Consider the following 16046-nt stretch of genomic DNA (forward strand, 5'->3'; position numbering starts at 1 on the left):
GTAAAATAACAATACTGGTTCATTAATTGTAACAAATGTACCATATTAAGATAACACATCAATAACAAGGGAAACTGGACGCAGGGTGTATGGGAATTCTGTACTACCCTCTTAGTTTTCTGTGTCTCTAAAACTGTTCGTGGCAGGATATGATGACTCACACTTGTAATCCCAGCACTTTGGGAGGCTAAGGCAGGTGGACTGCTTGAGCCCAGGAGTTGGAGACCAGCCTGGGCAACATGGTAAAACCCAGTCTCTACAACACATTAGCCGTGGTGGCACATGCCTGTAGTCCCAGCTACTCAGGAGGCTGAGGTGGGAGGATTGCTTGAGCCTGGGAGGTCAATGCTGCAGTGAGCCATGATTGCACCAATGCGCTCCAGCCTGGGCAACAGAGTAAGATCCTGTCTCAAAAAATAAATATATATAAATAAATAAACTGTTCTAAAAATATAGTTTATTTTTAAATCCTAAGGGCTACACACACACAAAAAAAAAAGCTACAAAAACTAATAGAGTCAAGAAGGTTTCAGGATAGAAGAAAGTTGTGAAGTAAAACATTCACTCAGCAGGATTAGGATGTTTAAATCCTGAACATTCCGAAAATTAGACTGGCTTTTGACTGGCTCCTGGGAGACAACCTCTGAGTCCCATCTTGCCAGAAAAGAGTGTCTGCATGCCTGGGCCACACCAACAGTCTATGCTAACCGTGTGATTTATGGGGGCAGCCGTCAGCCATGCTCATCAGTTTGCCTAAGCAAGGGCTGGGCACTGAGTAACTAAAGTCAGTCCCACAGATGCTCCAATCTTACATGACAGACTCCAGTAAAAAAAAAAAAAAAAAAAAACACCCTGGACACCAAGGCTTGGGTGAGCATCCCTGGTTGGACATATTTTATATGTATTGTCTCATATCATTGCTGGGAGAATTAAGTGTTGTTCATATAACTCCATCAGGTAAAGACTACTGGAATCTCACTTCTGGTCTCTCCTGGACACCCCCTATACACTTTTTTCCTTTGCTGTTTTTAGTCTGTATCTTTTCACTGTAATAAACTGTAATTATGAGTGTAACAGGTATTTCAAATTCTGTGAGTCCTTCCAGGCAATCTTCAAACCTTAGAGTGATCTTGAGGACCTCGACACTAAGAGTAATATACAAAAATCAATTGTATCGGTACGTAATAGTAATGAACATCTATAAAATGATATTAAAAACATAATTCCATTTATAATAGCATCAAAAAGTACAATATATGTAGGAATAAATGTTATAAAAATATATTCAAAGCCTATAGACAAAGCCAAACTGCAAAGCATTGCTAAATAATTCCAGAATTTGGCCAGGCATGGTAGTTCATGCCGTAATCAATTTCAGCACTTTGGGAATCAATTTCAGCCGAGACAGGCTGATCACTTGAGGCCAGGAGTTTGAGACCAGCCTGTCTCTACTAAAAACACAAAAATTAAATAAAAATTTTAAAAATTAAAAAACACACAAAAATTAGTCCTACAGGGTGGCGCATGCCTATAATCCCAGCTACTTGGGAAGCCAAGACATGAGAATTGCTTGAACCCAAGAGGAGGAGGCTGAAGTGAGCCAAGATTACGCCACTGAACTCCAGCCTAGGTGACAGAGTGAGACTATTTCTCCATGAAAAATAAAAAATAAAATATAAAAATGAATGAAAAATAACAATTACAGAATTCCCATTTCACTCTTTATATAGATGAAACTCTTTGATGAGATACTGTGTCTTTCCCTCAATCTTCTAAAACACATTAATCATGGTTGTTTTAATGTTTCTGTCTGAATATTCAATGTTGGTTTCTCCTGTGGGATTATTTCTGTAGTCTGCTTTGGTTTTTCTTTGGCTTTTGGTGAATTGGCCACCACGCCTGCTGATTTCTTATTAAATGCTGAACATTGTGTGTGGGGGATCATAAAGACTGGTTGCTGTTACCTTTAGCTAAAGAGAATCAAATTATCTTCTGGCAGAGCCCCACAATGTGGTCAACAGGAGGTAGGCAATTTGGGCACTGGATTTTCTTTTGGTGTTTGCAGACTGCTTTGCTTTACAGTAGTTGTAATTATACTGTACATTTATTTAGTTCCATTTCTTTCTATGTCAGAGCCCAAAGAAGCTCTAAAGGGCAATCATAGGGGTTGGAGTTTCAGGCACATGTAAGGAAAAGGGCCAATAGACACAGATGAACATGTTTGTGATGTGGTCTTCATCTCTCTTTCCAGGACAAATGGAAGAAGACCATTGTCCAGACACACATGGCCTTCTGCACACATTTCCCAATGACCCTGAACACCATTATGAGGTGTACCTTCAGTCACAAGGTATCCATTCAGACTGCTTTCACAAAATGCCATACACTGGATGGTTTGTAAGCAACAGAAGCCTAATGCTCACAGTTCTGGAGGCTGGACGTCTGAGATCAGGGTGCAGCATGGTCAGGTTGTAGTGAGGACTCTCTTCAGGTCTGCAGACCGCTGTCTTCTCGCTGTGTCCTCACATGACAGAAAGAGAGCAAGAGAGCTCTCTGGGGTCCCTTTTATAAGGACACTAATCTCATTTATGAGGGCTCCATCCTCGTGACCTAATTTTTTCCCAAAGGCCCCACCTTCTGATAACATCACAGTGGGCGCTAAGATTTAAACACGTGAATTTGAGGGGAACACATACATTCAGTCCTTAACACCAGGGCAGTGCCCAAGTGAGCAGGTTATGAGTAAAGGACAAGAAATAAACTCATTCACCATCAGTCATTTCATCCATTAGCATGCCGCTCCACCTCTTCTCTTCCGGAACCCTTAGACTCCTGTGCAGAAGTGGTGTCTAATATTACCAAACTAATCCACCTTCACCAGAATACTTTCCCGCATCACAACGACCTGGTTTACAAATTTAGCCGTCAGAGCTTCCATTTTAATAAAGATTTCCAGGTTGCCATGACCACACAGACTTGTCATGGGATTTGCATTGCCTGAGACCTCTATAAAACAATCAACTGCCTAAGACACAAACCCTGGAGATGGGTGCTTTCACTGTGGTGGCTGGGCAAAATATGGCATAGAGGTAGTCCTGAAGAAATCAATGGTAGTAAACTTGAGGTAAGAAAAGGCCAGTTCTAGAATCCCAAACACCTGACTTCTAGCCAGGGCTCTATCTGCACCAGACTGGCCAACATAGTGAAACCTTGTCTCTACTAAAGATACAAAAATTAGCCAGACATAGTGCCATGCACCTGTAATCCCAGCTTCCCAGCTACTCGGATGGCTGAGGTAGGAGAATCGCTTGAACCCAGTGCCATTGCACTCCAGCCTGGGTGACAAGGCTGTCTCAAAAAAAAAAAAAAAAAGATATTGAGAGCAATACAGAGAACAGGAACTGGTATGAGGCATGGCTAAAGCAATAAACTTTGTGAACAAGCTTTTGGAAAGCGTTCTGCCTCTAAGCAAACTACAGTCCACCACCACCCCCAGGCCCCTCCACACACACGGTTAACACTGTGGTGGAATTGATTAAGTGTAAATGGATTCAATCCTTAAGGAAAACAATAGAAAGCATGTACCTTACGAGAGCCTCGGAAATGCTCATATTCGTTGGTGGAGTGGTTGAATCTCCATCTCCTGAAAGTTGGTCCTATAAAAAATGGTCATTGCTTCAGTACTTTGATGTAAGTAGCACAAGGATCAGGGTCAAGCAAGCAGAGACAGAGGCAGAGAGCAGAGAACCATGAGGAGTGGCCAGGGACCAGTGCCCTTACCCCCAGCCCAAGCCAGGACAGGAACTGGAGTAGAGGAAAAGAGGACCAGGAGCACAGCCAGCCAGGATGCATGGTAGGGGTTTAGGGAAGAGGGAGGCTTGTGCTTTCCAGGCAGATGGGAACCCTCTGGGCTCACCCAGCCCAGCTGGGTTGCAAACTAAATCTAAACCCTAACCAAATTGCAGACTATTTTGAGACTCTACCCTACGAAATAAAGAATGACCTTTGAGAAGAGATAAAACTATGTTTAAGACCCTCAGCTGGGCGAGGTAATGGGGGTGAGCATAGAGTGGACAATGGTTGGTGGGCAATGGGAATGGGCAATGATTGACAGGCAGGTGGCCGTGCATGGCAACCATGGGTCTAAAGCACACTAGGTCTTAAGCTAGGACTTTACACTGGATGGTCACCACAAATACAAAGTAGATCCTGAGGCCTGAGGAGGCTAGGTGGTTCTCCCAAGGTCATGCAACTGATGTAAGTGGCTGAGCTGGTACTGGCTAACCCACATTCATTCATTCAGCAAACATTGAGTACTTATTCTATGCAGCCACTATGCCACTTGTCCTGAGAACATTCCACCCTCCAATTGCTGAGGGTGAGGGGTAGTAAAAGAGGTCAGGGAGATGCCCCAAAGAAGGTGTGGCTAGCAGAAGGAAAAACATGAACAACAGGGCATGGAGATGTGTGGTGAGGGAGGGGAGGCGAGGCAGAAGCTCCAGCGGTAGTCTGTTGACAGCGCTGGAAAGAGAGAAGGAAGCGGAGTCATCTAGTGGCTGTTTGAGATATTGCAGGCAAGGAAAGGAAATTCACGATGGATGTCATTCATTCACTGGGCATACTATATGCTTTCTTTACATCCGTTAACTCATGTACTCTTCACCACAACCTCATAAGATGGGCCTAATTTTCCTTCTAAGGCACATCACACTAATATAAAATTGGCAGGATGGGATTTGCTCAGGGAAATTTGGCTTCAAGCTCACGCACATAACCACTAAGCGACACCTGCCTTAAGGAGTTTAGATTCCTGTCGCAGGTGTGAATGGCTGGATTCTGGCAGGAAAGGTCTCCCTAGCTGTAGTGAAGAGGAAAATTTGGGGGTAAAAATGAAAACAAGAAGGGGTTAACAATGCAAACATCCAAGCAAGATTGAGGCTTGAAGCAGGGGAACTGGGAGTAGCAGTGGAGGGAGTTGTGTTGGAAAGTGAAACACAGTGGGGCTGAAGGAGAGGGGAATTCTGGGTGACTCCCGTATCTCTGGTCTGGGTGAATGGGTGCCACTTACAGGAACAGAGGACTGAAGTTGGTGAAAGATCAAGAATTCCACTGTGGACCTGAGGTGCCCGTGGAGCTGTGCAGGAGGCAATGGAGCTGAAGGCGCTGATGTGGAAGCTGATACGTCACTGGCAGCAGCGTAAGTGAGTGCAGGGGACAAGGTCTCCATGTCAACACATAGCTCTTGGGGACCTCCTGTATTCCAGGACTATGCAGGACACTTGCACATTGCAATGAGCAGGTGTATGTGGTCTTTGCCTCACAAAGTTCAGAGTTCACCATCTAGTTCAGAAAGATGGGCGCCATGACCAGGGTGAGCCTGCAGGCTGTGGGCAGGTGGTCAGGAAAGCTTCCCAGAGAAATGGTGGTTATCCTATTATACTGAGAGCAGAAGAATCAGATAGACCATCATACCTTTCAATAGGGAGCTGGACAGTAGTGCCTTTGGTCTCAGCAGAGTGTTGGAGAGGGCGACGGGGTTACAGGTGCTGAGTAGTGAGTGGGAAGGGTGGAGGTAGACAGAGAAAATGCCAACCACTCCTCCGAGATGCTTGACAGGGTCCCTCCCCACTTTCCCACATGCGTGTTTCCAAAAGGACTGCATGCTCTGCAAAGACAAACACTGTTTCTTCTTTATCTCTCCATCTCACATACACACACACACACACACACACTCCAAAGAGTACCCTGTGCTGGGGTAGAATTCGTGATAGATTTAAAGTCAGAAGGCCAGGGTTCAATGCCACTGGCTGGCTATGCCACTTTGAGCAAATCACCTTTTGCTCTCTGAGTCTGCATTTTTTCCTCTAAAACATGGGCTCGGTTGTAACCACCTGATAGGATCATTGTGAGGCACCAGTCAGAAAGTGTCCTACACACCACGCAGCAGCCCCCAGCTTCAATGTAGAAAACAGCACCAGCAAATGTAAATTAGCTCAACCATTGGGAGAGGCAGTGTGGCGATTCCTCCAAGAGCTAGAACCAGAAATATCATTTGACCCAGCAATCCCATTACTGGGTGTATAACCAAAGGAATAAATCATTCTATTATAAAGATACATGGAGTCATGTGTGGTGGCTCATGCCTGTAATCCCAGCACTTTGGGAGGCCCAGGCAGGCTGATCACCTGAGGTCAGGAGTTCAAGACCAACCTGACTGATGTGGTGAAATCCCATCTCTACTAAAAGTGCAAAAAAATTAGCTAGTCATGGTGGCATGCCCCTGTAGTCCCAGCTACTCAAGAGGCTGAGGCATTAGAATTGCTTGAACCCAGGATGCCGAAGTCACAGTGAGCACAGATTATACCTTTGCACTCCAGTCTGGATGACAGAGTGAGAAGACTCTGTCTCAAAAAAATAAATAAATAAATCATGATACGTGCAAGGGTATGTCCATTGCAGCACTATTCACAATAGCAAAGACATGGAATCAACCCAAATGCCCATTAATGATAGACTGGATAAAGAAAATGTGGTACATATACACCATGGAATACTATGCAGACATAAAAAGGATCATGTCCTTTGCAGGAACATGGATGGAGCTGGAGGCCATTTTCCTCAGCAAACTAACCCAGGAACAGGAAACCAAACACCGCATATTCTCACTTATAAGTAGGATCTGAACAGTAAGTACACATGGACACAAGGAGGGGAACAACACACCCTGGGGACTACTTAGAGTCGGATGGGGAGAGCATCAGGATAAACAGCTAACACATGCTGGGCTCAGTACCTAGGTGATGGGTTAACAGGTGCAGCAAACCACCATGGCACATTTTTACCTATGTAACAAAACCGCACATCTTGCATATGTAGCCTAGAACTTAAATTAAATTAAAATTAAAAAGAAAACAGTGCCACCATCATCATTGTGTTTGAATGTAAGGAAAGCTTCTTCCCAGCTTCAAATTCCAGCTCACTAGCTCATGGGGCCTGGAGCTTCCTCCCTTCCACCAGCCTGTCTCATTACCCTTTTTCTCTCTCCCCTCTCCTCTCTGACCTTTCCTGACTCTACCCCCATCTGTCCTCACCATCCCACCCCATACCTCCAAGCTCAAAGCTAGAACTGACCAAAGGCCCAGTTATTTATTTACAAAGTCCATGTCCAGAACTGTACCAGCCTCAGCGGGGTGGAACAAATCAGTGTGGCCAGCTTCATTGTGTTGATGCCTCAAGAGATGCAGGAGGGTAGATGGGCCCGGCACATTCTGTACCTGCCAGCCACACACAGCCTCCAGCCTACTGCTCACTCGAATCCTTACATGACCCCGGGCCGGTACTGTCCCTTCCTTGGGCTTAAATTCCATGGTGTAATATTAGTAAACTGGGCTAAATGATCCTAAGGATCTTGCCTGCTGTGACACACCATGGTCTTGCATCCAATTCAGTTCACTCTGTAAAAAATAATCATAAAAACAATAGCAATTTTCTAAATTTGTTGGAAACATATGCTCAGTGCCACAATGAAAAATTAGCACTGAGACAAAAGAGCTTTCATCAACACAATTTTTACTTTCTGAACTGCAAGAAGGATCTTGCACCCTCACTAGCCATCGTGCCACGAGAGTACAATGAACAAAGGGAAACACGCAAATTTACCCCTTACATACTTGGGATTGTCCTTACTGCTGTGTCTGATCTCCATTGGCTGGAGCCAGATCTCACAATCTAAACTAAAACCCGATTGGCTAACAACCTAAACCTTTTCTAAACAGGTAAAAGCAATGGAGAGCTGGTACATGCCTGTGAGCATGTCCGGCACAGATATCTTTGTTAAAGTACAAGGACATAGAATGTACTACGTGCCCGTAAGCATGGCATGTCTAACAGCTACATAGGATAGGGCTTAACAAAGTTATTAGCACACTTCTTCTTTAACAAGAAAGGAAGCTTTAAAAAGGAACTTTTCTACTTCCCACGGCTACATTTATTGTGCACTCTGTGCTAGGCACCATTCTATGTGTTTCGTGTGAATGTTTAACATTCATAACACCACTCATCATGTAGACATCATTTACTGCCCCAATTTACAGTGAGCCAGAGCTCCAAGAGTCAAGCTGGTTTAGCCACAGTCCCAGGGTACCAAATGTCCAAGCCATGGTGCTGCCAAGCTGCCTGACCCAGACCTGAGTGCTTAACTTCTCAATGGGCATCCAAGTCCAAAGCGAAATCTCTGACTCAACTGCCCACTGCCCAGCTGAGCTTCAGAGCTCCATCAGGCACCCAACTGCTCCTCCAGGACTTCCCCACGGAAGTGTTGCAGGCTCCAGAATGCCACACGTCCACACCGCATCCTCATCCCACACACGCTCCTACTTGTCCCCAGAACCTGCCATTCTCAGTGCCATTCATTAGCCTATATGATGCCTTTGAATCAGAGGAAGGCACCCCTCCCTCCAGGGACACGGGCCTACACCAGGTCTCAGGGACCCGTTAGTGGAGGCACTGCCTATACAGCCCAGGGCAGTGCCCCTGATGCCACATCTTCCAACTTGCTCAGGGCAGACACCGGAATTCATCCTTAATGCCTCCCCCCCGCCCCGTCAATCTCTTTCTGTCCTGCCTCATCGGGGACCAGGGTCTCCAGGGAACAAGGTCCCAGAAATGATGCCATCTCTCACCCCTGGAAAAAATGGTCCAGGGCAGAAGCCACTGGGCTCCCAGACCACTGCTGAAGGACTAGTATGGCTGAGCGCCCAAGCCGGCCCCGCCGGCAGTTGCAGGGAGGCTGAGGTGTTCGCAGACTCGGCCACTGGGGCCACAGGGAGGGGGCTCGGAGGCCTCACTGCCCTTGCTTTGCACAGGAAGACCTAGTTGTTGGCATGACCTGACGGGTTCCTGGGACCACGCGGTGGAAAGGCCTCTGGTTCCAGTGTGAGGGGGGCGGAGCCGAGCCTGAAGCTCAAATTTCAAGGCTCTACTGAATCTACGCGTCCTTTAGACTGTGCAGCCACCAGGTGGCAGCCGAGGCCACGGGCGGACAGGGCAGCTCCCGAAACTGAAGGCCAGCCAGGCAGCAGCGTTCCGAAGGGCTCCCAGGACCTTCAACCAGAACGAGAGGGAGCATGTGCGCATGTGTATGTCTGCGCCCGTGCAGGGAGGAGGGGTATGAACAGGCACCGCTGGACCCATGGCTGGAGTTTGGTCTCTTCCTTTGGGGCTCTTCACCACTCCTTGGGCTTCCCTTCCCCTGCTCAGCCCTGTCCGGGGTGCACAGAGAGGGAGGTCACTTCATTTCCTCTGTCACTCCATTCCTGCCCTTGAGGAGCTCCCAGACCCGGGGCAGGAGCGGGATGCAGAGAAGTAAACAGCACGCTGGGGTGGGGTGGGGTGAGTGGGGCAGGTGGGGCGGGTGCAGAGAGAGGCAGGTGAGGGGGCTGGAGTTGCCCAGAGGAAGTGCTGAACCCAGGGGTGGGATAAGGAGGCTCTGGGAAGAAATGGCATCTACGCTGATCATAGAGGGCTTTCTGGCAAGTCTCAGGGTCCGTAATAACACGGATGTCCTCTGTTTTCGCCCAGCAGCCCTGCAGGGAATATACTACAGGCAAGGGAATGGAGGATCCGAAAGGCTAGCGGACCGATCCCACAGGCAGTGAAGAGCAGGTCTGGAATTTGAGCCAATCTGCATCACCGTCCGCCCTGACTGGGGTGGGGAGGGACCAGGGGTGTGGGCGGGGGGCGGGGGGAACCAGGGGAGAGCCAAGCTGGGGAGTCAAGACCCCCAGCCAAGTCTAGATGGAAAGCAGGTGCCTCCACCCTGGTACCAGAGCAAGTTCTGGTGGCCCCAGCCACCTGACTTGCCTGTGAAGTTGGGCAAAGAGGCCAGAGCAGACTGTGTGTGACTCTGGCCCCACCCCCAGCACCTCTGCCCCCACCTTTACTACCCTAGGCTAAGGGGAAGAGGCTCTGTCCAGCAATAGTCCTGATCTGATGGCTCCTTGAAGCACAATTAAACAGATAGTATTTCTGCACATGTCACTCTGAGTATGAGGGCAGTAATCCTGAAACTTCCCTTGACCACCTGGCACTCTGGAGATGGAACTCCACAGCCTGTTTTCAAAGCCAACTCCTGGCTGGAAGTTCCTCTTCAAATCTAACTGAAGTAAGCAGTGCTGCAGTCTCCCTTCAACTGTGCAGTTGCTGGGTGGAGGCTTTTCTCTCCTGCCTGAGTTTGGGTATAACTTATAATGTAATCCTATGAAACGTACATGCTAAAGGTGGGAGAGCAGAAAACAAGGTACAAGCCCTGTTCCAGGAAGCAGGAAGAGCAAAAATGGCCTCAGCAGTAAGAGGACATCCTGGTCCTAGAGCCAGGGCTTGGGGCAGCCTGCGGTCCTGGCAGAGAGCTGGTGGAAGGGACCACGGGGACATGATGCCACACACAGAAGTGAGACCAATAAGATTGTGGGAACTGCAGGGACAAGGGCTGACATCAAGGAAGTTTGGGAGGCAGGGGACAGCTGGGAAGGGACAACCAGGAGAACAGCTGGAAATTGAAAAGAGATGCAAGGGAGAAAGGGGAGGGAGCGCTCAGCTCAGGTGGTGGAGAAGAAGGGGGGACAGGATAGAGAGAGGCAGAAGATGGGACACAAACAGAGGCGGAGAGACTGAGAAACAGGGAGACAGAGATGGATGGAGGCTGGGAGAGACAAAGAGGAGCCAGGCCTGGGCGGGAGAGGTCCTACGTGGGGAGAAAAGGTGGAGAGGAGAGCAGGAAAAAGAGGGGAGCGCAGCCGTCTGGGGGGTTCCGACCGGGCCCAGCCCACCGCTCTGGCAGGCTGGGTCTCTCCCTTTTCTGCCACTCAAGGAGCTCAGGATCCCCTCCCCCAGAGCTGAGGGCGGAGAGCTCGCCTCCAGCCCCGCCCTAGTCCAGAGGCTCCCCCTCCCCAGGCCCTCGGAGGCGGCCCCTGGGGGCTGGCTGTGCAGAGATAGACGGCGGGGGCCCAGCTGGCGCGTTATCAGCCTTCTCCAGGAGCGCGCCTGAGCCACTCCGTGGCTGCCAGTCTGAGATTAGGCCCCCGGAGGGTCATTAAGCGCTGCCCTGGCCCGGGCCCAGCCTCCTTTCCCTCCCGGATCTGGCCAGGCTGGCAGGTGGGAATGAGTGATAAGGATTGGGGGTCTCAGCGGTTCTGAGGCCCGCAGCTCCCTGCTCCCAGCACCCGCCCACCGGCCCCTCCTCGTCAGAGAGGGAACACCGGGTAAGGGTGAGGGGCTGTAAGGTCAGTACCGGCCCAGCCCCTGCAGGAGCCTCCCGAGGTCCTGCTGTCCTAGACCTGTCCATATTGACCAAGACAGAATGAGAAGGGGGCCAAGGAGGCTCTTAGAGAGGCCCCAGACAGCTCCTGGGGAGCTCCGTGAGTCCAGGCAGAAGCAGGCTTCTCCTGGCAAAAGCTCACAGGTGTGAGGGGCTGCGCTCCACTTGCTGCAGGGAGACAGGGATGGTGGCTCTGCCTTCCCACCCTGGCAGGCTCGAACCCACTCCCACCCCCAGGGACAACTGAGGGCAGAATTGGGAGGAAATGTGGCCTCTGCAAGGAGACTCAGATCTGGCAGCCAGAAGCTTCCTTCCAGGAGGTGGGAAAGAAAGAGGGGGCTGTTTGTGCCTTAGCAGAGGCCTGACCCTCTAGGAACTTGTCTCTTCAGTGAGTGGAGAAGCCAGGCTGGCTGGTGGCCTGGCTTTGTCCTCTGGTCTAATCAAGGAAGACTTCCCAGAAGAAGAGAAACCTTGATTGCGTCAAGAAAAAAGAATGGGCAGGGTTTAAACTGGCAGAGGTGGGATGAAAAGGCATAAGTCACGGAAAGTCGGGTAAGCAAAAGCCTAGAGTAGAAATCGCAAGCCACAGTTCATTAAGCTGAATCCCAGAGAGGGGAGGTGACTTGTCTCAGGACACACAGAAAGGCAGGGATAGGCCTGGAGCAAAGACGCTACTTCCCCCATCCCTAGGCCTCTCCCATCTGCTGTAGGCTGCATCCTAAACCCCAGTGAGGTGAAGAGGATAGTTCCCATTTAAGACAAGTCTTCCTCAGTGGTACTTGGTGAAGCCTTGGAACGATGAGTTCGATGAGTTCGTGTCCTTTGTAGGGACATGGATGAACCTGGAAACCATCATCCTCAGCAAACTGACACAAGAACAGAAAATCAAACACCGCATGTTCTCACTCATAGGCGGGTGTTGAAAAATGGGAACACATGGACACAGGGAGGGGAGCATCACACACTGGGGTCTGCTGGGGGGAAATAGGGGAGGGACAGCGGGGGGTGGGGAGTTGGGGAGAGATAGCATGGGGAGAAATGCCAGATATAGGTGAAGGGGAGGAAGGCAGCAAATCACACTGCCATGTGTGTACCTATGCAACAATCTTACATGTTCTTCTCATGTACCCCATAACCTAAAATGCAATAAAAAAATAAAAATAATTTTTAAAAAAGAATGGCCATAGGGAGATCCGTATGCAGTAAGAAGCTGTGGGGCAGCACAGTGAGGTTCCTCTGATGAAATTATGACCAGGTGGGCATGAGTCAGTGCTGAATACAACAAGAGGCCCTTGCCCGCAACATCATGGGAGGACATGAAGAAGGGATTCTTTAAGGGAGCAAGTGAAAACCTACCAAAGCGTAAACAACTTGAAGCCAATAGGCTATCCCTTAAAAATGAGAGACCCTGGCCGGGCTCGGTGGCTCATGTCTGTGATCCCAGCACTTTGGGAAGCTGAGGTGGGTGGATCACAAGGTCAGGAGATTGAGACCAGCCTGGCTAACATGGTGAAACCCCATCTCTACTAAAAATACAAAAAATTAGCTGGGCATGGTGGTGGGCTCCTATAATCCCAACTACTCTGGAGGCTGAGGCAGGTGAATTGCTTGAACCAGGGAAGCAGAGGTTGCACTGAGCCAAGATAGCGTCACTGCACCCCAAGCAAAACATAAAAAGAACAAAAAGAAAAAGAGTACTTAAATGAAGATATGAAGATGTGAATGGATTCGTGGAATACCTAAGACAGATTCACAGATGGGTCACAATGGGCAAATTATAGCAACAGACAGTGAGGAAGTAAGGAAAGAAATTGCAGTTGCTTTAAAGAAAGACAGTCCACTGGAAGGAAGAAGATTAAAAAGACAAGCAGCAAAGAAAAACGCGATGGTGTGTTTCCTTTGTAGAAAGCCCAGTCCTGGAATTGCAGATTGTCCTGCCGCCCGTGACAGTCAAGACATGGACACTGGAATATGTGACAGGTGTGCGTCCACAGAGCACGCAATAACCAAGGGAAAGGCTAAAGCAGACCCGGCTCTTGGCAAATGTCCTTTTGCAAAACGTTTTGTTTGTGGAGAAATGGGGTACCTGTCTAGATCTGGTCCAGATAATCCACTTTGTGGCTCTGTGGGACATTTAAAGAAAGATTGCCCTGAGTCAGAATTCAGATCAAATGGTCACAGTTGGTCGCTGGGCAAAGGGAATGAGTACAGACTATGAAGAAATTTTGGATGCACCTAAACTGCAAAAACCCAAAACAAAAACACCTAAAGTTGTTACTTGTTGGCAACAACTAGCACCATTATTAGTTACCACCTCATCGTTACTTTCTAAAGCAGCCGCACTTCGCAGGTTAGAGTGGGGCTCCCTGATGGCCAGGACTACACTGTAGATATATCAGGATGATTTGGGTGTGCTCAAAAACAATTCTCCTTATTCTGTCCATCAAATAGTACTTCTACCGCTGTTTGGAGAAAACTGAAGGGAAGAAGAAGATGATTAAATGGATTCTCTAAAAGAACATATTTTAAGAGACAGAACTTAGGCGTAACTAAGTGATTGTATACCTGATTGTAACAATCATCTTTTATAAAAGCAAAATTATGCATAAATGTGAAACACCCCTAACCAAAGGGTACAAATGAATTTTCACCTATATTGTTTTCTTGGCTCAAAGTATCAATTTATTATTATAATAGAAATGTGTAAGTTACTAGAAAGTCTGTATTTTTTAAATATGGAATAAAAATGCATTTTCTTAAAAAAAAAAAAAAAAAGAAAAGAATGTCCATGACATGAGGTTGTGACAGGCTGAGACAAGCAGCAGAGGGAGAGCTTTGGGACAAGGTGGGCAGCCTCCCACCCTCTGGCCCCACGTCTCTGGATCTGGGAATTCTCCTGGGTGAGTCTGTCTCAGGTTATCACCCCAAATAGAGACAGAAGCTGTTCCCCTAAGGTCAACAGTCACAGAGATGAGGGGCCTCCAGGTTCAGCCAGTCAGGTAAGGTGCCCCTCCCCTCTCTCCCTCTCCTAGAGGACCCAGTTTCCTGATCCTCCTGCCCAGCCCCCACTCCCACCCCAGGACTGGGTGTTGGGTGGGGCAGGCATAGGTGAGGACTGGGCTCTCCTCCAGCTCTGCTGTGAGACTGGCCAAATCTTCCCCCGAGAGAAAGCTCAGCTCAGAGAGGACACCAGCTTTCCCAAGCTCACACAGCAAGTTGGCAGAGGACCCAGGACTCAGATCTGGGTTTCCTGAGTCTCAACCCAAGACTTCTTCCTGACCCTTCCTATGCCAAAGCCCAGCACAGAGGGGATACAGGAGGGAGACAGAGCTAGATCTGTGTGAACCCACTGTGACGCCTCCAGCACAGAGGCAGAGGGTAAGCGGGGCTGTGCAAGGGAAAGCCCAGAGTCTCAGGGATGAAGGGGATGAAGGGTGCTTCGGGGGAGGGGACTTGCAGGAACAGCGCCACCAGGAGCAAGGGTAGAGGGGGTGAGCTCGCCGGCCCAGGGGCCTCCGACAGCCTCTTCCTTCCCTATATACATGAAACTGATGAGCACTAGGGGCACGAAGCTCGCGTCAGGGTCTGCCCAGGGAAGGGTGCCCCCCTGGGTGCCCCAGGGAAGGGCAGACCCTGATGTGAGCTGGGTGCCCCTAGTGCTGATCAGCCTTACCTGGCTGCTCTGGTCAAATAAAGGGTTTGGCCTGAGGGGACAAGAACCACCCCACTGGCAACAATGAGCTCACCTGTCCTGGTCTCCCCACCTCCCAATTCTCCACATGTCATCAGACATTCCCATTCGAGGGTGCTTCACTCTCAAAACACCAGAAAAGACACCAACCCTCTCTTACCCTCATGCTGGACACAGACTCTCAGCACCTTTCCAGCCTGGGCCCCCTCGGTCCAGCTACCCTGTGGGCACAGGGACTTTCTGAAAAATCCCCCAAAGCCACTATGACAGAGTCAGAAGGCAATTATCATGATTCAGAAAGCAAGATGGAGACTCACTGGAAGCCTGAGGGGCCGCCGCTGAGCCTCAGCCCCAGAAATACAAAAAGTCTTTATTTCACAGAAATAAGGGCCATTTCCACAGTTATGGGGAAGGATGTGCGAGAGGATGGGAGGTGCCGAGCTGACTGTCCTCTTCAGAAGGCTCTCCTGAGCTGAGTGGGAGATGCCAGACCCAGCCCAACCCCAACCTAGAAACCGTCTGAGCTCCAGCCTTGACTGGCTATGCTTCAAGGGAGGGTAGGGCTGGCATGGGGTTGGAGGGAGTTGGCCCGCTATTGCAGATTCCACAAAGAGAAGGAGGGGGCTTAGGTGGTAGCACTGGGCATCCATCCCAGGCGCCTGGAAGTCTTGGGGTTGGGGCCACAGGCAAGGTTACATCGGGGTGCTTCGGACCTTGCCTTCCTCCTCGGGAACATTCTCATAGGCATTCTCATGCTCACTGGACCTGAAAGAAGAAGGCATGAGCCTGGTGGGTCATCGCTCCTCCCATTCTATCCCCCTCCCTACCCCATCCTGCACTTGTGATGGTAATAGCTTCCAGGATAAACACTTGACTCCCAGAAGGGGATTCTCCTGACCACAGCTGAGCTTATGTGCCCGAGACTGGAGGCCTCTCAGTGTCCCCTCCCTACACCTATTTCCCTCCCCCTGTGGGCTGCTCCACCACTGGGTCCCTACTGAGCCCATCCCTCACAGAGCCCATCCCCCACTGAGCCCATCC

At 49.4% G+C, this 16046-nt stretch overlaps 1 protein-coding gene and 1 pseudogene across 1 annotated transcript in view; one reads left to right on the forward strand and one right to left on the reverse strand.

Annotated features, from left to right (window-relative positions):
• The first annotated feature begins 12561 nt into the window (after positions 1–12561).
• Positions 12562–13704, forward strand: LOC108312800 (annotated as a pseudogene).
• A 1593-nt stretch (positions 13705–15297) lies between these two features.
• PDZK1IP1 (PDZK1 interacting protein 1) overlaps positions 15298–16046 on the reverse strand; it is an 8015-nt gene continuing 7266 nt past the window's right edge. The window contains exon 4 of the mRNA XM_017540936.2: positions 15298–15770. Within this exon, the coding sequence (XP_017396425.2) occupies positions 15698–15770 (73 nt within the window). The 3' untranslated portion in view covers positions 15298–15697. The remainder of the gene's footprint in view (positions 15771–16046) is intronic.

Source organism: Cebus imitator, unplaced genomic scaffold (assembly GCF_001604975.1).
Source record: "Cebus imitator isolate Cc_AM_T3 unplaced genomic scaffold, Cebus_imitator-1.0 Scaffold129, whole genome shotgun sequence".
Classification (NCBI taxonomy): Eukaryota; Metazoa; Chordata; class Mammalia; order Primates; family Cebidae; genus Cebus; species Cebus imitator.